The 22,918-nt window shown below is 40.2% G+C and overlaps 1 protein-coding gene across 10 annotated transcripts in view; it reads right to left on the reverse strand.

Moving 5' to 3' along the window:
- The window catches only part of LOC119026241 (nck-associated protein 5-like), a 71,343-nt gene that overhangs the window by 32,122 nt on the left and 16,303 nt on the right, over positions 1-22,918 (reverse strand). For 9 of the 10 annotated variants that reach the window (XR_005077079.1, XR_005077081.1, XM_037110461.1 and 6 more), the window contains exons 2-7: positions 21,754-21,890; positions 16,958-17,048; positions 14,250-14,414; positions 8,930-8,998; positions 4,987-5,025; positions 2,848-2,967 (exon numbers count right to left, since the gene is read on the reverse strand). Coding sequence is in view for 8 of the 10 variants with exons in the window: in XM_037110461.1 (XP_036966356.1) it covers positions 2,848-2,967; positions 4,987-5,025; positions 8,930-8,998; positions 14,250-14,414; positions 16,958-17,048; positions 21,754-21,782 (513 nt within the window). In the remaining 2 variants the exon portion in view is untranslated. Of the gene's footprint in view, positions 1-2,847; positions 2,968-4,986; positions 5,026-8,929; positions 8,999-14,249; positions 14,415-16,957; positions 17,049-21,753; positions 21,891-22,189; positions 22,337-22,918 lie in introns of those variants that run through there. The other variant, XM_037110462.1, reaches the window with a different exon arrangement.

The raw sequence follows: 22,918 nt of genomic DNA on the forward strand, positions 1-22,918 counted from the left end.
GAAAAGTGAGTCAATAGAAATCTAAATTTAATATGTGAAAATCAGTGTGTTCACTACCAGATACACTACATTTTGCATTCAAGCTATTATTTAAGCGTATGTCTCAGATGTCAGTCCTACAGTACTTCACAACGAATTGTAAAACATGCCTGTGGAGAAAGTTTTCTGCTATTCATTTTAAAATAACTTCATGGGCTCCATGAAGAAGTTTCATCAATCCAACAAAGTCTCTGAAAAAATTCCTCCAGCACCACGAATCAGACCTTGGGACATGTGAATAACATTAATCTGAAAAGATTAAAACTGTTTCAAGGGATGAAAACCTAAAAAAGGGAGGCAAAACTCAACATTCATGAAGGTGTTTGGGATTGCTGGAGAGACAACTTGATAATAATCCAAATAAGAATTGTGATTCTTGTCTCCCACAATTCACAATCTATCCACAAATGTAAAAAATCTATTTTCTAAATGTTAATTAGTAACGTGATGTTGGCTGGAAGAAAAAGGCGGAACTAAGTGCAACATCCAGACAATTTACTGTGTGCACACGCTAGAGTTATCTTCGAAGTTTGTTTTATTGCAAACGCACTCAAAACTTTTCATACTGAGGGATTTTTCTCTTTCACATTGAGTCTGTTTAGTTCAGCAAAAGTCAGTCGAGTTGGTATTCAGGCCACCGCTGGAGACGACGTTTCAACATTTGTAAGTGTAGCACAACGTATACATTTTTAAAAAGAGACCACAGTTGGAGGCTGTTTTGACGTTTGGAAACGCGAAGTCATACAGAGTTTTCTCGAGGGCCACTTTTAAAGATGGCATTTTAACATTTGTAAGCCTGAGACCACTGTGTTTCTGTGTAAACCTCACCAGACAGAGAAACGGAACATAAAGAAACATTGAAGTCCAACACAGTTGTGGTGGCGAGATGTGTCACCACGTCAAGACATCTCAGACTGACTGAGGGTTTTTATTTTTTTTTTAGCAAAAGGTCTGTTGAGGACAGCAAGAGTCAGTTCAGTCAGTATTCATCGAAGTTATAACAGTGAAGAATGTTTTTCTCTATTTCTGAAATGTCAGACGAAGTGTATTGTTTACCGTCTCGCTGACCCTCATGTATCTTTTAAAACATTCATGTTCCATCTTTCAGGCCAACATGGTAGACTGTGTTTTTACGCTCCCTCTCTTCTCCTGTGCAGCAGTGATATTCAGTATGACAGCACCTTGTAAAGATTAATTTTCTTTTAACCTTTTCCTCCAGCGATCCTTTGAAGCATAGATTTGTTTACGTAACCTTGCTGACGGCCACGTTTGTGCTGCTTTGATCAGCGTCGCACAATAATGAGGCAGCGCAGCTCTGATGCTGCACAGGCGGATGGACACATTTTAAACTGATCAGATCCAGTTAGATCTGATGTACGATCAAAGTGTGAATGGTGAACTGATGCACATCTATCAGGTGTGTGACGGTGCGCAGATTTTAAGGTTTAATAGTCACAGTTTTGTTCGGTACATTCGGTAATTTTCTTTTCGTGATGAATGCCGTCCTGTGTTGGCATTTTTCAACACATGTCCATTCACGTACCCTACACAACAACACACCGTCTTTGTCTTATCCACAGCTCTCTTTATGTTGCAGTTGAAGCCAACTTGGAACCCAAATTAGTTCCCAAAGCACCAATTATTATCAGGCAGGCAGCTCTCGTGACTCCAGCGAATAGAAAAAGGGAATTTTAACCTTGGTTTCTTGTGGATTTCATGATGGCAACTGTACACAAAAAGCATCTGGATATTTTTAGTGAGAGACCACTGTTGTAATTTGTAAGACTGAAACCGCTGGATATTTGTTGTGAGAGGTTTTAACAAGACCACTTTTGGAAATGGCATTTCAACATTTGTAAGAGTGAATCCACTGGATATTTTTTAAAAAGACAACAGAAAATTCTCCAGCTGTGTTAGGCTTCAAATCTGGATATTAATAACTTGAGACCATTATAAGAGATTTCAACATTTGTCAGTATGAAACCACTGGGCATTTTTTAATTAGAGACCACTGTTGGAGACAGCGTCGCAGCGTGAAACGGCTGAATATTTTTAATAACCAGACCGTGAGCACAGCGCTACAACAACATGACATTAAATATGTAATATAAAGGGAAAGTTTTAACAAATCTGTGGCAGCTGAGTTTAAAACGCTGATCTTAACGATGCAGAGAGGAACTTTATGTGTTAAATCTGTTGGTTCGTCACTTCCAGCAGTTTAATCAACAGTTAATTATGAAGCTCTCCAGTGCAGTTAGTGGTGCAGCTCAGCAACCGAACAATCAGTTGTCATGATGGCTAACAAAGCTACAAGAGAGTCCAGGTTTTAACCAATTATCCCAAACGCTCTTCGCTTGAGAGCCTTCCAATTAGAGAAACATATTCAGCTCCGGCTCCCAATTTCTGCACTGTCACTTCCCGGCTACAGCTGGATTAGAGGCCTGGCTCGCTATTAGCCCAAATTCTGACATGATTAGCATAAAAGCAGAGGCCGGTAAGGGCTGGTAATGCTTGTTTGATGACCTACAGCCACTCGAGCATGCCACCGTGACTACTACACTAGTTAGGAGTGGAAGAATAAAAGGTCCAAATTAATCCCTTTTCCAATTCTAAATCCGACACTTAAACCGCATGTCTTTACAATTTAAATTAAATTGCATCCGGGGTGGGTTTCTCCCTCTTTGTGGTCCTTTTTTAAAGCGAGTAACCTTTAGAAGTGGAGGCTGCGCTCATGTAAAATTCAAACAGCCTTGAAGCCATGTGGGTCTGTCGGTGTCTGTTTGGATCCTCGGCGCCGTATGCTCCTACCTGGGAGACGGGGATCGTGGACATCTTGACACGTTGTTGAAACAGCACGCTCAGGATGCGGTTCTGCTGCTCCAAGTCAAACACGCGGGTCCGCAGCTTCACACACTCCTCCTTCAAGTCCTGAGAAAACACCCCGAAGAGGAGACAGATGGACGGTTAACGGTGGCTGACGGGGATGTTTCACAGAACTAACACGTGTATCAGATGCTAATTTAACAGGAACACGACACAATGCTGCATTCAGGTGACACGAACATGACAGCGAAACCTGGTCGACCATGTTAGGAAACAAAACAAAGGCAGATGAGTCATATTACAGAAGTGCTTTCTCTTTAGCAGAAGCGTATAAAATATCAATATGTTGTCCAACACATTAATTTACCCTAAAAAGATGTAAATAAGTAAATAAATAAATATATGCAGTAAATGTTGTGTCTATTCAACCAAGTGCCAGGGGACGGACTTCTACTTTCCTTGAAGTTTAAATGCTTTTTCTCCACTTTGTTTATCAGCTTTCAGAACTGAAACTTGAAACATATTTACAAGTATGTGGATGAAGTTGCAAAGAAATAGAGTGTCAGTTTCGTTATCCCAACTTCCCTCTGCCCTCACAGCCTGGGTTAAAACAGTTTAATGAAATAGAAGTATTTTTGTTTTTATTGAATGTGCAGATTATTCTCCCAAAAAAAGGATCAAATGGTTAAAAGATGAGTTTTGTGGCACCATGAGCTCCAGAGTCTGTCATCATTTGATCGATATATTGAGGAATTTAATATTTGTAATCTCAGAGTTTCTAGAATAACAAGAAAGCTAACAAAAAAGATTTTGTACTTCATGTGATTTTCAGAGACAGTCAAAGTTTTTCATTTAATTGTTGCATTTATTACTTTTTTATGTACTTCAGGACTTTTTGAGACAAACTGGTCGGATGTTTCTTATTTCGGGTTCAGACTGTTAATCTGGTCTCTGTAGTTTATAATGAATGTACTTTAATGTGCATTTTGAAGTGTTGTATTACAAAAGGTTGATGGAAACAATGAAATTAGAAACGTCCCTGGTTTTTACCCTTTTTGAAAAGACTTAATCTGTGTTATCGGAGACTGAAACACTTTTCTGCTGTAGCGAACACTTAACTCTCTAACTGATGAGCTGTTTCCACTGAGAGAAGAAGAAGAAGATTGTTTGTGCTGTTGGCATCCTCTCAGTTATTCTTATAAAACTGCCATCTCCAAATTAATTCCCACATTGTGTAACAGATGGACGAGGCAACTGTTTTTGTTTCTTCTTCTTTGAGGCTTATTGACAGTTGGAAAACAACCGCTCTTTGTTTTTTGTTTCCTGGCTGCTTCCACTTCTTCTTTGGGCCGACTGTCACAGTAAAATGTAAAGTCACTTATATCGCTAACTTTGGGAACAACTGTGCTTCATGAATCTGTTTTGTTCATCTGCACCAATCCAGCTGAATGAATCACAACTTGCCTCATTCACACTTTCTTTTTTTTTCTGTTCATGTCACAGCTGATGTAAACAGACAAAGGCGATGTTTACGATCCTGAGTGTCTATTGTTCAGAAAAGTGCTTCCCCCTCTCAGCGTCATCAGTCCTCTTTAGCCTCGTCGTGTTGTCATGCAGCCGGACACGATGTGTGTTCAGTGTGTGTTCCCTTAAATTCAAATGCAGTGAAACTTCCTTTTTAAAAGAGCTGGTGACAAAGACAGGTTTTTATTACAGAGAGAATCATAATCCTGAGGATCTAAATGAAGAGCTGATCATTGCTTATAATCTATTTAAATCATGTGATTGGTCCCTGTTACATTTGGATTCTTCATAACTACACGATTTTCCATATTTTCTTATTTTCTTACATTCTCTGCTTGCGTAATATTATTGTGTTTAAAGGGTCATTTAGCTCCTAATTTCATTCCAAAAGTTGTGACAGCGCTGGAAACTGTCCCGAAAAACACCCTGGGATTTACCTTCACTCCTGTTTATCAATCTGCTTCCTGAGGAAACGTGACTGTGATTTTGGTGCCGTGTAAATAAAATGTATTTGATTTGAGACTCGGTTCGTGACAGTCATCATTTTCTATCGGCTGACTGGTTCAACAAAGCTTCAGTGCTGCAGAGAGAAAGACGAACCTTCTGCGTGAGGAGGGCCTGGACCACCTGGTTCGCCACCTGAGCAGACAAGAAAAACAGACGAAGAAGAAGAAAACAAGTTAGAAATGTGTATTGCGAGTGGACTTGAGGACTTTCTGTGGAGATCAGAGGCAGACAGACAGTAAATGGAAAAGGCCACGCAGTACAAAACACCATCAGAGAGAATCTAAAGGCGTGTAAGATGTGCTGTGAGGACAAATTGACAGCGTGTTGCATCACAGACTCAGATTTAGTGAAATCACACAGCGGCTGCCTGCAGTCAGTGCATCTCACTTTATTCTCAGCACATAAATAAACCAGAATAAAGTCCATCTATTATCTACACACCAAAATACAGCTGCTCCTTTTAAGAGAATGTTTCTTTTTGAGTTTAGCCGTTGACCTAAGAGCATCTTTATTTTACAGAAAGTGGAGAAAAGCTCAGTTTTTGTTTTTTATTGTGAATCAAGAGAGCCAGAAGACGAGCTCACAGACTCGACACCCCCGAACTGAAACTCCTTTAATTCACCGATCGCTGTACAACTCTCCCGTTACAAAGACGCTTCAATCATTCCTGTCCAACAACAAACACTCTCGTATTAATGAATGCAGCTTGTTGTGTTTTTTACGCACTTACACTTCAAATCTCTCTTTTTTTTTGTGATCCAGTGAAGATGTTCGGCCTTGTGCATCTTGTTTACGAGTTCATCTGTTCGCCTTTTCACTTGTAATGGATAGTAACTGTTCTTTTTCTGCTCTTCTCTTGACAGTCACCGTCACAGACTCTCTCCATCTCCCTACACTTGTTTATTGAGGGGAAAACACACATATCAGGACAGATCTTGAGCATTTCCCAATTATCAGTCGGTTATTTTCCTTTCAGATTGCAGTAATTTTGCCATTTCCTGTTTTATTTTTAAGTTCTGCCCTTGTGTCACGTTTCGCTATTCATCTCGTCCCTTTGTGTGATTTCCTGCCCTTTTTCTGTGTTTCCATGTTGGTTAGTTAGAATTTTGTCAGTTCGTCTGTTCAACTTCCCCCGAGTCTGTCCCCTTGTCGCCATGTCGTGCCTCCCCGCGGTGTTTTCCTGGATTCTAATTGGTTTTGCTTTTGTCTCTTGGACTTTCCTGCCTTGTGTTGTTGCCCTTTTTGGGGGGAGGATTTTAGACTGTATTAGTTTTTTGTTCAGCTTTATCTACCAAACCTTGTGTTTGGTTCTTAACCTGCCTTGCTTGTGCATCTCGCATTTGGACTCCTTTTCATCTAATCCTGACAGAACTAATTAAAAAACGTGCGACTTTGGCTCTGATGCAACGTCGTCTCACACAACGTCCCGCTCACAGTAACATCTGATGATAATACCTGAACACGTCACCATCAGCAGCCTGTAAACACTGAGAAATCTGAATCTGTGAAGTAAATACAAACTTAATGTATCAAACAAATAAAGTGGAGAAGAAGTATGGAGTAACAGAAAATAGAAATACTCAAGTAAAGTTCCTGAATATTAAATTTAAGAACAGAATCTAAGTAAATTGTACTTATCGACACATTTTTCATTTTTACTGCAAATGAATATCACTTTTAAGTCTCTTTGATTTCTAATAATCAGTATCAGTCATGAAAAAGTCTCATCTGTCGACCCCTGTAGATAAAATCAATATCCTGAATTTGTTTGGCCACAACGATGGACTGCCCTCCTCGTCTTTGTCACGTGTGCGATCAGATCCTGGTGGTTTTACCGTCACGTTTCTTCTGCTTTGTAGATTTTAATCATTAGTTCTGTGGCTGTTAAATTCCTCGACAGCGTTGTGTTTTGTTTCAGTTCTACTTTTTTTCTGCCTGCGGCTTCTCAGATGAATCCGTCGCCCTTGTTGTGAATATAAAACAGCGTCGTCTGAAAAGCCTTCTTTCCCACTTATTTTGATTTCTGAAGCGGAAGCATACATTATACCTTGACACCAGAATAATAACTATCTTTCCCACTTTTGTGTGCCACCAAAAAAGATTTCCCCTCCACCCCTTTCATCTTTCCATCAGAACGACTCGCCTCCGCTCATTCAGACCATGACAGGAAGCCTTCTGAAGAAAGATTAATGTGCATAATAAGACTGAAAAGCAGAAGAAGAGGAATGAATCCCACCGCAGAAACTCTCAAATTTCTGTCCTCAACCAGAATATGTTAAAGTCTCACGGGCAGCAATCTCCATGGTAACAAGGCCATTAGTAAAGCCTGCTAAAAAAAAAAAGGAAACCAAAGTGGAGCAGCGGAGCCGGCTGGAGAGAAATGAAGGGGAGATGAGGAAAGAGGTGTGGAGACAATCAGAGGGATGCTGGAGCTGGAGTCGGTCCTCCTGAGTGCCGAGGCTCCTCCAGCTCTGATTCTCACATCGCCTCGAGCTCTGATGTCCGTCTGCTTCAATTAGAGAAGGTCTCGTCTCCTCGCCGTCCTCTGTGGACGCCACTAACGCCACGGATGATAGCGTCAGTGTGTATGAGTGTCACTGAACCGCAGACGGTCGCCTTCGAGTGTCCGAGTCCTGAGTGACCAGCAGATAACTTTGTCTGGCCTGAAGTTTGATGATTCTTTGGGAAATTTGCATATTCACTTTTCTTTAAAGGGACCAAACTGATACTACTCATATCTGTTGTTAGGTCTCTGCAGTCAGGTCAGCCTAGCAAGCATTAAAACTAGAGGCAGAGGGGAACTGCCAGCCCTAGCATGGTGCTACACCGAGGAAGAGAGGGAGCCGTAGTCATTAATCTGTATAGTCCGAGTCGATTACCAAGTGCAGTTAGAAATGCTCAATTCCGTTCTTTTCCCTGTCTGCTCTCGATAGTAACTGTTACAAACTGGTAGACGACACATATGAACTCTGATTGAATTTCCATGGAGTAATAATCATACATTTTCATCCTTAAGCTGCGGAACTCTACTGCACTCTGTAATCGACTCGTCAGGGCTTCCCCACAACGAGCTAGCTGCTGCAGGAGAGTGGTGAGCTGTGTTCACTTCAGTAGCAAAGCTAGTGGATGTTTGATGCCTCGAACTATGTGCTATGTGTTGTTGCTGAAGTTTGGTGATGTTCTGAGCATTATTTGTGGCTTTTTGATGGCGGTTTCTTGGTTGGAGGCATAGCCTGCAGTGTATTATTGTCGTGCAGTCTTTTTTGAGGTTGCTAAAACTACGTAAGCTAGCGCTCTGCAAACTTGATCTCTCGAGGGGGGGATCTTACTCAGTGTCATGGTGTGTTAGACCACGGATTAAATTTACACTGGAATATCCCTTTAAGACCCCACAAACATTAAGTGTCATTTGTTTTTTTAATAAGTGTGTTAAAGTTCGAAAAGTTAACAAGTATTTCTGAAATAACAATAATAAGTCACTAAGATTTGTGGCCCTGAAAAAAGTTTCTGGATAATTTTTTTTTTTTTCATGTGTGAAAACTTTTCAGGAGGTCCAGAATACTATTAGTGAAAACATCTTTCTCCTTTCTCATACTTCAGTTTCAGTTCAGTTTCACACATCATTTACTTTGTATTTTGATATAACATCAAGTCTTGTTTTCTTCCTCTTGTACAAAATGTGTTGTGTGCTTTCATTGGACGTTTCATTATGATGATTTTCTTATTTCCATGTCGTCGTGATAAAAGGCTGCTGTGCATTAATGCAAACAAAATGGAGGACAAATTGATAAAATGAAAATAAAACCTTCTTTCTGGAGCTCATGAGGTGAATTATTAGCTCCACATGACAGCAGTGATATTTGTGCTCAGTGTCAATTCTGCAAATCACAACTGACATGACAGACAACCAGTACGGATCATTTCCAACACAAGAAGAAAGATAAATGTGTCTGTATGAGACTTCAGCGTGGAGAGGAACTCATATTTTTCCCCGACACAGGGACACATTTGATCTGGTGAGAGCGTTCACACTCACCTCGTCCAGACAGCGCTCGTACTGCTTCCTCTGATTGTCATTCTCCATCGACAGCGCCGAGTTCTCCGCCTGAGCAGACAAAACACAGACAGATAAACTGCGTGAATTACTGTAATTACTTCTGAAAGAGATGCAGCGATATCTTAAAGGAAGCTGTCTGCCTGCAGCACCGGAGGATTTGCAGCTTCACAGGAGGACGTGAAGTTGTTTTTTTTTTTTCTCCTAAATGAATGATCCTTTAAATTCCAGACCTCCGACGTGTCTGAAGGCTCCGAGAGGTTCTCAGGTGTAATTCTATTACTGGCAGAGGTTTACACTGGGCAGAAGACACAAAGCATTCTGGGAACTCAGGAGGTGACTCGCCACTGAAATTATTAATCCAGTAAATTTTAAAAGCTTCCTGAGATGTCTTGTTTTCACTTGAAGCGCTGTGGGCAGCAGGTAGATGATCTGAATTGACCCAAGGTAACAGCCAGAGTCTGATTTACATCCTGAGACTATAAACCACAGAAGAGTTTGGATTGTTTGACTCAGGCAGGAAACTTTAGAAAGTGTTTGAAAGGCCACAGATCAGCCTGAAGCCGTCGTGTGTTTAAAGGTCAGAAGAGTCAAAGTTACGAGTCTGAACTTTAAGTGTTTGAGCCTTTTATAGGACGTGTTATCTGAGCTGACACTTCGTCGTTCATGTGATGGAATATCACACGAACAAATGAGCTGATGAACATGTTGGCCATGAAACTGCAATCAGCCCTCATTCCACCAACGTACTTTACAGACAAGAACAACCTGCAATATTTCACATCTTACTGTAGAAAGACAAACCACGACTGTCGATGAGCTTTATTTTGTTTACGATGAGTTTGAATGAAGATTGTTCAACAATGAGTTCACACGGCAGAAAAAAGAGAGCGGGAAAACCGAAATTAGCTGTAAAACAATCTGATTTCTTGACATTTTGTGACTTTATTTTGTTTATTTATTTAATAAAAATATCAGTATCATTGTTTTATTCCCTGTTAAAGTAAATTAATTGAAAAAACATAGCTTCTCTGAATCTTTTGAAGTGTGTAATCTGCAAAATAACAAGTAACTTAAGTTATAAAATAAATGTAGTGGAGTAAGAAGTACAATATTTGCATCCAAAATGTAGCAGAGTAAAAGTATAAAGTATAAAATGGAAATACACCAATCAGGATAAAGTATAAGCACATCAAAACTGTACTTAAGTGCAGTACTTGAGTAAATGTACTTAACTACAGTCCACCACTGGATAGAAGTATGAACACCAGATGCTTCAGGCAGTTACAGCACGGGACTGGAATAAATTGGTAAATAATAAATAATAAATAAATCCCCACAGGAACCCAATGAGCTGGTATTTTTAAAAAAAAGCACTGACAGAAAACGAAAAGTATGAAGACTTTCAGACCAAATCAAGTAAGTAAGTTAAGTGTATTTAATAGAAAAACAGTCCTAAGGTGCTTAACAAATGAGTTTAAAATCTGTTTCTGGATCATCACTCTGTGTCACATCAGTAAACGTGATCCTGAATGTAAAGAGGATGTAGAAGTTTGGCAGCGTGCTCCTCCATCCTTGTTTCTGCAGAGTTAACATGGCTGATCTGCAGCGAGCATCACATTAATCATCGCTTCAGGCTTCACTGTTAAACTCCACTGAATATTACAGTTTGGTCGAGGAGCTCAGAAAACGCTCAGCAGGCTCAGTTTATTTGTATTATTTATCCTGTAACTCATATTTGTGCCTCTAAGAGCAATACTTTTTTTTTTTTTTTTTTTTTAACATTTTCCATGGCAGGTTGTGCGGAAGGTACCCGAGTGTGCTGTAATGACTGGAGAGCAGTTTCCGGCTAAATGGAAAAGCTTGTAATGTCTCTCCAGTTCGGCGTTAAAGTTTAATTACAAGTGTGAATAAAATAAAGGCAGCCACCATGAAGAGGGAGGCAGAGGCACGAAAAACCCACGAACACACTCAGAAAGATCCATTAGGGTCAACAGAGTAGACAAGAAAATTGATGTAATTTAAGGAGGCACTTTATTCTGAAAGAGCATCACTAATGACAGAGCAGTTAGGATGACTTTCTTCGACCTTAAATATCACTGAAATGATGTTCAGTCGTTTCCAATAATCCGCCGAGCACTCACACTGCTAATTACATGAACTTTAACATAATTAACGCGATGTAATCAGGAAGCAACATTAAAGGGTTTTTTTCAGTCGATGCACACGCGGTGATAATTACATGTGCTGCAGTAACTCATTTATTAACATATTGTTAAACTCACAGTGTGTTTGCTCTTTTTGATCAGAATCTGTTGATCGGATTTTAATTTACAGGCATGTAAAGAAGTCGCTAATGACGGCGTCTGGAAGGATTCTTTACTTAATGTGGTCCGACCCGATCTGAGCCTGTGGACTTGACTTGTGACGGTACCGTGGGAGATTTCACATGAGCTGCAGGCTGCAAGAGTATCACATATTATGCTAATGTTCAGGTTCATAGTTTTATTTCGGGGTCCCAGTAGAATACGTTTACATTCTTTGATTTTCAAGAAACACATTATTTTTCTCGTTTCGATGCAGCATCTCTTTACACACTGTGTCTTGTTTTAGTTACAGAGTGAGACATCTCACCTCTATTCAGTCTTCGGTGACAGTTTCACATGTGCTTTCTTTAACAGGCAGGATGTAGCCAATCAGAGGCAGGGTAGTCATATCCAGCGAGGTAGTGTGATCTAAAATAACAACGCTACGGCTGGTAAGCATGGCTGTGGTGCAGCCTGATATATTTTATAATAAATATATAAATACATATGTTTTTAAGATCTGTTAGCAGTGCCTTCTGTGGGAGAGAATAACTCCTTTAGACATTTTACATGCACAAAAATACTTTATAACAAAAAAGGCAAAAACCCAGAAAGCAGGATGTGACCTCTTTAATAGAATGCAGCAGGGATGATGTTTTATTTAAGATTGTATCGCAACGGTTCCCTCGACTAAAAGCCTGTGAGATTCTTCCCCTTCATCGACTTCAAGACGAGGGACTTGGAAACATAAAAAAGCTAACCTATATCTCAGTTTGAGGACTCATTCCTGCAGCACGTCATACTGTAACGATCTCAACGATGTCAGTGGTTCCATCACAAAATCATGTTGAACAGAGCATAAACAAGTAAACAAAGTGAAGTGTGTTGTCAGGTGTGTTTCACCTTTAGGCTACAGTGCAGTGTGATCAATAATGTGTGTGTGTGAGACCTCACAACAGATGGTGCGTTGCGCTACCTTTGAGCAGAGAGGGTGTCACAGAGAGGCGTTCACTGGAACACTGACTACAAATGTTAACTACCCTGTCAGCAATTTAATTATCACCTCCTGGATATGAATAACTCCTTTGTCTCCTGCTCCTGTTTTCTTTCCTGCCCCTCGGACGGATCTTCAGCATAATGGAGTCTCATTTTCTGAGATCTTCAGCAAAGGACGGAGGCATATAGGAACGCTGATTGCACTTGTTTGTCATCCTCACGTCTCATGGTGTTTTCAGACGAAGCTGCCATGAATGACACATGACGGAGGTTTCATTTATTTTTCAAGAGATGCCTTTAATTTTGTAGGCTGATATGAATTGATGGGTTAGTGTTCGACTGATCATTATGAGTTTACCTTAGGCAGCTGTTGAATTATTTTCGTGAATCTTAGATTTCCCTAATGGTTTTAAAAAAGCCTAGCCATCAGCTAGCAATTTTCAGCAAACAACACAGTGTGGTACCACAAAAAAACAGCAATTTGGAGTGATAGCACAGTCGTCTGCAGCAGATTTCGGCAACGTGCGTGAAGGTTTTGATGAGGACCAGCAAGACAAAGTTAAGATTTTACGAGGGTGCGAGGGTTTTTCAAGGAGGCTGTTCACGTTTCGTATTGACATCCGTCCTGAGTGAGCCGTTCACAAGTGGATAGCTCAAGATGTTTGTTTCGACTGATCCAGCCATAGAACTAGTAATCACAACATCCCCAGACTACCTTTACAAAACGCACAATTTTAGGAATTGTTCAGTGAGGATGGTTCCTACAAACTATGCAAAAATTTGCTATGACAAATTCAAAATTACTCATGTCTTCTTGTAAATTCGGCATCATCAACTAAACACTATGTGGTTTCTTGTTTCCTGCTTCTGTGTCTGAAGTGCAACTCACCTTCCAACATTAAGCAGCTGTTTCAACTCTATTCACCATTTACACTAAATTTACGAAAGACGACAACATTTTATTTAAGTAAACATATCAGATTTTACAAATATAGTAAATATTAATCAATATAAGCTACTCCTTCAACACCCGTGGTGAAATTCCCCAGACTCCCTTTAAAAAACACTCAATTTTGTGAGTTGATGAGTTAGGAGAAACTTTATAGACTTTGTGAAATTCGTTATATGACAAATTCTTAATTATTTCGGCCTTCTTGTAAATTCAGCATTAAATTCAATACAACATGCAAGTTGTTTCTTTCCTTGTAAATAGTGTCAGTTTGTTCCTGTACCAGCCTGTCTGTTTCATCTTGTTCACGTTTGGCTGTTTGAACATGATTTCATCATTTAAACTAAATTTATGAAAGACAACAACATTTAAGTGACTGTAAATATGTCAAATTCTACGAATGAAGTAAACAATAATGATTATAGACAACTGCTTTGATGGCCATATAGAAAATCTCCAGATTCCCTTAAAAAAACACTCAATTTTAGAGTTTTTGAGTGAGAAGATGTTTTATAAACTTTGTGAAATGCTGTCTCTGACAAATTCTTCATCATTTGGCCATTCTTGTTAATTCTGCAAATATTACATTAGGATATTTCTTTATCTGTATAAAAAAAAAGAAAAGAAAACATTGCATCTATTTGTCCTTTAGTTGCGTAAATAGAGAGGGGATGTGAGATCCGATCATAAGTTGTCACTTGAGACGCATGTTAATGCCAGTTGTGAACAGCCTAAAAGTGTTGCGGATGAATTAACACCATGCTTTTATTGAGTTTCTTTAATCCCTGTTAAATAAAGAAGGAACAAAACCACCATGTAACCAGAACAGTTATATTCAGTCTTTGTATAAACAGCCTCATGCGCTGTGTCCTTGAGCTGCTCTCTTATTTTAGTCTCCTTCAATAGCAGGTGAAAGACATTTAATTAAATAAAACACGTTGTACTCTCAGTATATCGATCAGTCTTTCATTTCAGGGCTGAAAAGAGAGCACACATGGAACAGACAAAGTGCTGAGGAAAGGTAAGAAGTGGACCATGCAATCCACTTTACCTCCAGGGCTCGGAGTCGCTCTAGCAGGGGATTGCTGTCCTTTGAGTTTTCTTCTGACCCTCCTCCACCGCCGCCAGCCTCCGGCGAGGCGGGCCTCTCTGCCGCTGTGGCCGTGGGACCCTCCAGACTGTCCTGCTGCTTCCACATCTCCTCCAGGAGTTTGTCCTGGAACGCAGATCAAAGATGCCTCAGAGTGATGAAGAAATGAAGAACAACTTCTCATCATCTCCAGAATGACTCATATAAATTCATAGATGGAGACCACATTTCATTTCACCTCAGCTAAACCAGGAGTTCAGTCTCATTTAGTTTATTCAGGAAGGAAGCAGCGCAGTTACACAGTTTCAGTGCAACAATTCAAAACAAAGAACAAATTACAAAATACAATAAAAACATTCATCAAAAGGTAAAAACATCCACTGTCAGGTAACTAAAAATCACCCTCCTCATCCAGTGACACCAGCTCAAAAAGCAGAACTTTTAAGTTTTTTTTAAATTTCAGTTTTCTGACAAGTTGCTGAATTTGAAGCTTAAATGAGAAAGCATCAATATTTGTACTGAGACACAGACTGAACCTCAGAGCTCTGACGTGAGACTTCATTCTCATCAAAATATATTTTTGATGCTGATTAAAACGCAGTGATTGGTTGGAGAGGGATTCAATGAAATGGTTTATTTATGTTTTAAACATGATATTGCCGCACATTTGCTCTAACTATTTAGTTTCCTCTTTGCTAGAATCAGGAGACTGATGCTGCAGCAGAAACAGCACATTTGAATGAACCTGAACTGTTCAGCATGTTGGTGCCGTTCTAAATAACAATTTAAATGCGAGGATAAATGATCACAATACATTATGTTAGACTAACATGAGCTGGACACTGCACTGAAATGCCTTTATTTACAGTCTTTATTCTAATATGGCCGTCTAAAGATGTGAGCCAGTACAGTGAACATGACAAACGTTCACTTATTGTTGAATTTGGCGCCCCCTTTGGACAAAAGCAGTCTGATAACAGCACACTGTTGTAAAGATCTTTGCTAGCTATTTGTCTTGGAAGCAAATGACCGATAGACCAGAGGATCCCGATGAGGTATAATATGTGATTTTAAGTGTGTTATATTTGGCACGACCTGAGCACAGGTGTTAGTAACAACAGTATAAAAACAGCAGTCTGTTCACTGACGGTCTGGTTTGCTGGAACAGGTCATTTATAATCATCAGAGGAATCAGAGACTGTTTCATTAACACTTTAAAGTTCCTCGTAATCGCTTTAATTTTTTTTTTCATGTAACTCAAACCTAATTAGCAGAATAAATGTTGGCATTGTACATTTCTGCAAACCACAGCTATGTTGAGACTTTTCAACTTCAAGTCTCTTCAAGGTTTAATTTTCAATTTTACATTGTGACAAAGCCGTGCTGATGGTCTGGTTATGTTAAGGCACAAAAAAGACTCAGATATGTTGAGGAAAAGTTGCTTAAAGTTGGTGGTGTACGTCTCTGCAGATGACAAACATGCTGAAACTTTCTGTCAGTCAGTACAAAACTGGCAGAAACAGTTTGTGCCATTCGATTAGACTGTAAAAATACATTCGAGGAAAAGCTTCTCGGTGATACTCGACAGTTCATCGTGTCTCGTTCAGATGAATGAAGCTCAGTGTTGCATGTGGGTGAGATCAGCTGCATGGAGCCTCTCTGACGCTCCGTCTCATCTCAGAGTGCACTTTAATAACAAAGCACGACATAATGTAAAGATTGATCTCATGATGCTTTTATACAGTGGAGGATGATTCATGTCTGTTCTTTGTTTCAGGTGCGCATCATCTTTGTTTCTCCGTCTTTTATCTTTATCTCAGGCTCTGATATATATTATCTTCTCAGACTGCAGCTTCACGTTTGTTTTCCTGAGATTATCTGCGGAGATGTTTGCGTCCCTGTGATGTAATGCTGCATGATTTAACACTTCTCTGCATTAATGATCATTGTCGCCAAAACCAAATATCAAAAAGCCTCGACTCAAACAAAAAGACAAAGACGTACGGCAGCATGAGACAGATAAGATTTACTTAAACAAGACTCTTAAATAATTAGTGTTAGGAGATTATAAATCCTGTTTGCTTTTGGTGTTATGGTTTCATTAACACTATTATAAATAATGAACTACATCAAAGCGGATCTGTGTCCTCGTAGTCACATTGTGAGGACTCGGCTCCATCTGGGGACATAAATCAGGGTCCCAACCAGGGAGGCTAACAATTCTTTGGTAAGGTTACATTTTAAAACACTTAAAGAACAAAACTTTCAGCTTTAACTTTCTGAAAACTTTCCTCCGCTACAAGAAAGCAGAATTTTCAGGTAAACAAAAACAGGATCTTCACTGAACACTAACCAAATCAAATCTAATCAAATCAAATGTGTTTTTTGTGCCTAAACCTAACCAGACCATATACGCAGTGTTGACATAAAGTTAAAACTGAACACAGATGTAAACTGAATTAAACCCAAACTGTGATCTTTTACTGAACCTAAACCATCAGTTCTGTCACCTGAACGTTGTCACCTGACTCTGGATCTGCTCTCTATGAAAGTCGTAGGGAAGGTTTGTATTGTGACGTTTCTACTGCGACAGTTTGAAAGTGTTAAGTTGTATAATTCGTAGGTTGAGTATAAACATATATAGTGGAGCCTGGAGGTCTGAACTGTACCTTGTATGCTTTCATGAGGTCCAGTGGGTCCACCTTGGGCCCCTCCAGAGAGTCCTGGTTTTGTAGAAGCGTTCGCACCGTCTCCTCCATGCTGCGTTCAAGAAGACAAGAAGAAAACTGGTCAGAGCCAAAGAACTAGAGAACCAAAGACTTCATAAAACACAATATTTACTGTTTAACAGCAAGAAAACACATTTTGCTGATCAGAACTGAAAATACTGGTTTGTTTGGTTCTTGTTCTGCTCAGTCCTCGTATCAAGATTCACGCCGATCACCTCGGGAGTCCAGTCCTCTGATTGGAATTTTGATGGCGGTGATCAGCCCCTGTTTACGTTCGGGTCACCGGCCAGATTTACCTTCATGTAATAGTTTATGACAAGCCGACGCTGAGTGGTGAAATTAACACCGGCTGCAGAACGATGTAATTTTTCCAGCTCGGTGGAAACAGTAATGAAGTCAATAATTGGATGCAAAGGTACAACTGAGAGAATGTGAGGCAGATAAACCTGTTGGTGGAGTTTCACACGTTGAAAGGGACATTTCAAGAATTAATGACGATCATCTGATTAGCTGCTTCTGACTTCACCTGACCTCCAGTCTTCAGACTTTTACACATCTGTGAACAATCGCACAACCTTGACTGATAACAGCAAGAAATTTAATATGGTGATGATTTAATACTGTTATAACAAACACCTCATTGATCAGATAAGGATGTAAATCTGCTAGTTAAATGTTATCTGATTAAAACCTCCAACATTTAGTTTGACAGCAGAACATTACTTACAGTAATTCATACGTTCCTACACTTTAGTATCTTGCCCAAGGACATTTCGACATGCAGACCAGGGGAATCAAACCAGCGACTTTCCAATAAGAAGACGCTGGCTCTACTCCTGAGCCACAGCCGGCCTCGTATAAGACTTCAAAACATAAAAACCTCGGCTGACATTTGTTTGTTTCACTGTCGTCCTGCCTTGTGATCCTGTAATTGTCTCTATATGGTTGACAGACACCGAGCATGTTCTCCATAATGTTGAGCGCGGTGACATTTTGAACTGTCACTTCCACGGCAGCTCTCCTCCTGCTTTATGCTTGTGGCTCAGCCATTAGCGCTGACTGCTGACTGGGAACACCATCGGCATCCTGCCCCGAGTCAGCACCGCTGACCAGAAACAAACCTGACTAAGTGAAAACAGCAGGGAGGAGGAGTACCGGGCTCCCTGAGTTTAAAGTCCAGAAAAAGTCAAACTGATCTCATCATGAGGTGTTTTTCTCCTTAAAGCTCCGGCTCATCACGCCCGCTCTTCAGGGAGTCGCACCAGATTCCTGTTAAAATTCATGTTATTCTGCATCATATTTCATTCATCCCCTCCACTGTTTTCATCTCTCGCCCCATGCTGCTCTCCTGGTTCTGGTCATTTGAGCTGAGGCTGACCACACGAGTCCTCAACTCAGAGTTAGTCACTCTGTAAAATGGTAAACTGGGTCTCTTGGTCTCTCTGTGGACCATGTGGGATATAACGAGAAGCCGAGTGCTCTCAAGAAAAACAAGCTCCCTAACGAGGAGCCTCGGACTGTCAGACTGCAGTCTGACAGGACGGATGTCTGCGGTCTGATTCGTCCTCTGTGTTCAACATCATCTCACGGCGTAAATTAAATCTCGAGCAGTAAAAAGCTGATGTTAGGGTATAAACAGATGACATCACAGTCACATGACTTCAACATCAGCACCACTGAGCACAGCGGTCAGGTGTTCATCGGGCAGTCGGGATCTGATCTGACCTGTTGAAGTTCAGTCATGTCTCTGTCTTTTGTGGCCTGTCGCTTGAGGTGAATGAACGACTTGAGTCTCAACTGATGTCCAAATGAAATGCAGATGCCTTGAGACTCATTAAAATGTGGCCTGTTTTTGTTGAGAACATCACTGGCCGACCTCTCGATTATTATTTTGCCCATGTGTGGGATAATATCTCAGTTTTTATGACACTTAATTCTTCTCACTTCAGCCGAGCACCTCAAATATCATCGCAATCTTCTCCCCACTGACCTCCTTTTGACTTCCACCTCTCACCGACTCTCACGCATGTGTTGACTGTGTGTATATGAGCTTCAGTGAGTCTGTTTACTGTGTGGACATTTGTCTCTGATGGAAACGACCCTTTAATTCTTACCAGAGGGCTTTTCTGCTGCTCTGTGACATTTAACCACAGGCTACACTTTACACAGCTCATCATGCACCACGATGTATGAATGAATGAATGAATGAATGAATGAATGAGTGGCCTACTTTCCCGTTTAACGTGACCGCTTTCCTTCCTTCAGTGACGACTGAACCAAACACAAGCGCCTCGCTGCTTTTCCTCCTGAAGGCTTTTCTTCTCTCTTCCATTATTTACAGCACGTTGACATAATCAGGTTTATTTAAACATGAAATCCTTAAAGACAAACACTATTATTCATCGAATAAACTCGTTCAGCTGTCACCGCAACAACTAATCTATCCCATAATCGTGCTACATTTTGAAAGAAAATTATTCATTACAGTCAGATATTATTTAATACTTTTCACTTCACACAGTCTTTAGAGGGACCTGCCAAATGTATATTTCAGTAATGAATGAGTCAGCTGTATATATTACTGTTTAGCTGCAATGTATACACCCACTTAGTCACTGTTACTATAGTTTATTGAAGAACGTACAATCATACAGAAGACAGAAAAGGAGATCTGCTTTTAAAATTGTGTGTAATGTCACCTATGTAACTGAGAGCAAGTTTAAATGTTTAAATCCTTTGCTGCTCGGGATGCTTTAGCAACCCAACATGTGTCTATTTCATGTCCTGGGAATGAGACTCAACAATCAGCTGTCTTTGTGGTGCGTTCAGGAACAGCTGGGACAAATCCTAATGATTCTACCTTTAACTTTAATAGTCTTTGAATTCTATTAATATGACGTGAGCTTCAGTTAGCTTTGTCCACAAATGTCCTTCAGAGAGACTTTTTACTGTGAGTACATTTCAGAGCCTGTACTCTATTACTTTACTGGAGTAAATAAGTTGAATCAATACTTTTACTTTTACCAGAAGTATCTGAACTTCTCCTGGAGGACAGACTGTGCGGACATTTTCCAGCTGTGCTTCACAGATGTTGTCATGTGGAAAATATCTAAAAACCTGGAAGCTGTTCTGTAAGTAAAGACAACATCAGGCTCCTCTGAGGCCAGTTTTTAAAGGCAATTCACCGGAAAATTAAGATTTTTTTAAAATCAAAAGTAAGGGTTTGCTTTAAATGAGAAACTGTGTATGATTAAATGGACCAAAAAAGAAACGAGAATGAAACGATTTAAACAAAACATGCAATTTAGTCAAAACCACAATTTAGCAGCTTTATAAAAGCAGAGTTATGTTTTCAGATTTTTCATTTTCAATTATAGGTTTTAGTTACAGGTCAACTTCTTAACAAACCCGGTTCATAGATTTCCTAAATATGAAGCAGTGGCTCAGATATCTTCAGCATGTCAGGGGTGAATTAACTTAAAGTCTCATCTCATCTCACACCTGGCTGAGCACATGCAGATGGGATTGAACCTGCGTCAGGAGGTGGGCATCAACAGTTGGCTGGACATAATGTGCGGTTATCATTTACTTTTATCGCACGCTGGGAGGAAAAGATCGATGAGCAGGACACAATAAGAGCCTCTCGCAGCGGCGGGTCGACACTTCAGGCTGAGTTCTAGTGTCGGTTCTCCAATAAAACTGAGTGGGTTCTTTCTTTATACGACGACCTCGACATGCAGCGGGCTCTCGGGTTAATGAAAATATTGGACGTCAAAACAAAAGCCGAGCTGTTTATCACATCTGGTGTTTGGGATTTGATTGATGTGAGTGATGCATTAAGTCTGTTGTTCTTTTGGATGATTTGTCAGAGTCGACTGGCTTTTAAGATATAAGGTCCGATGATAGAGGGGTCACAAACCTCACAGTGTCTTATAGGTTTCATTAAGTAAACAACCAAATGGTGACATTTTATTTCTAAATTTTTCAATACTGAAACTGTCTCCTGCATTTCTCTGTCGCACAGGTCAAGAAATGAAAAGAAATTCACCAACTAGAAAAGAATAGATTCAATAATAACTAACAGCTAACAATGAAAGTAATGTATTGATATACTAATATATTAGAGTTGCTCCCAGATTAGCTGACAGTTGCCTGTGAAATTATCTTGCCATGAGTCCAAATATGAGCTAACATGGAGCCTAGTTTGAGATGTTTGCTTGTTTAATAACATTTTACTGCTATTCCTCGCTAACAACCCCGTGAGCTAATTCTAAATCTAAAAATAGATGAAATGTGGCTATTGAAATGTCAACGTTGTCCGACTTGTAGACAAGGAGACAAGGATCACAGTCAATGCAGCAGAACTGGAAACAGCTTCTTCTTCCCTAATGCAGGCACTCCCCCCAGAAGTGCCTACATTACCTAAAATGCAACTCAACTGATTCAGGCGTGCTGTGTTAGTGGTGGCCTGGAGCCTCACTTCTTTTCCACACTACTGGACTTCTTTCATTTTACAGACTTTTACAGCCTCAAACTGAACGCAGCTCCCTCTGAGCCACAGCTTTTATTCAGCTTTATTCACATACGCAGAGGTCCTTCCAAACATCTGTAAACACACTCTGAAGCGTTAAATCGATTGAGTTCCCCGTTAAGCCCTCAGACGTCAGTGTTTGATTTAAAAATCCTCTGTCAAGTTTTTGTTTTAACTGTATCTGTCGGTGTGGTGGAGGAGCTACCTGGAGAAGTGCTGCTGCAGTGTCACCATCTGCCGCCCACCCTGCTGAGACTTCGCCCTCTCCCGTCTCTCCACGCCCAGATGTTGTTTGTTCTCCAGCTGGGGGATTATTATTATGGATCAGCGTCGATGGCGTAGCTGCAGGGGGAGACGAGTAAACACAGTTAGTTTGCTGTTAATCTTCCGTGTTATAATCCCACTGAAGATTTCAAGGATACAGTACATCTGTTCGCTTTCTCCTCGCCGATAAAAAGGACAGTTTGTCAGCAAGTTTACTTCAGGAGCCTCTGCTCACCTCTGCTCACACACTGTGGGTCTGAATCAGCCTCCACATGTGTGTTTTCCTCCCAGCTGACAGGTCGTAAGTTAGACAAACTGCCTGCTCATGACATTTAAACAGGACCGGGGGGTAAACTTGTCATTGTGGGACAAAATACCTGCATAACTATGAAAATCAAGGCTGCCCTCATGCTGTTCTGTAGCTGACGTCCAGATGTTGTTGAAGTTAAAATGACTGTATCACCTTTGGGTGTTCACCTGTCTGAATATCACTCAGCTAAAAAACACTGAGATAGAGACTGAATGTTGCTGCATGTTCATGTTCTGTTGCTAACAGTAAATATGGACTGAAAACAAAATAACTGTCAATACTGTCAGCTGACCCTGATAAACATCAATATAGAATCAGAATCAGATGTATCGGCTCAGTGTTTGTTCTCAAGTGGTTTGACTCCAGTTTTAAGCGTCTCTCAACTTCACACAATGTAGAAAAAGATGAATTTACGTTACGAAGCATACATATTATTAAAAACGCACCTTTTTTTTTTTAGGTAGTCAGTTTTCTGTTGGCGGCCTGGGTCAGGCAACATGTACGCAATACAACTAGGGACACTTTTAAGTGATTTTGACTTTTTTGCTCTCTGAATTTTGACTTTTCTATCAGATTTCTGAGATTTAAAAAAAGTCAGAATTCAACATGTGAAGTCTGAATTCATGTTTAACATTTGTAAGTGTGAAGCCACTGGATATGTTTTAACATGGGGAGAGTCTGTACTGAGCTAAGAGCTAAAAACAGGAGCTAGCTAGTTACTGTTTATCAACTCTCATCTATGACAGCATTTCCACAACAACTGGAAAACTGTTTAAGGCTTTTTCACAAGCTGGAG

This window comes from Acanthopagrus latus, chromosome 9 (assembly GCF_904848185.1).
Source record: "Acanthopagrus latus isolate v.2019 chromosome 9, fAcaLat1.1, whole genome shotgun sequence".
Classification (NCBI taxonomy): Eukaryota; Metazoa; Chordata; class Actinopteri; order Spariformes; family Sparidae; genus Acanthopagrus; species Acanthopagrus latus.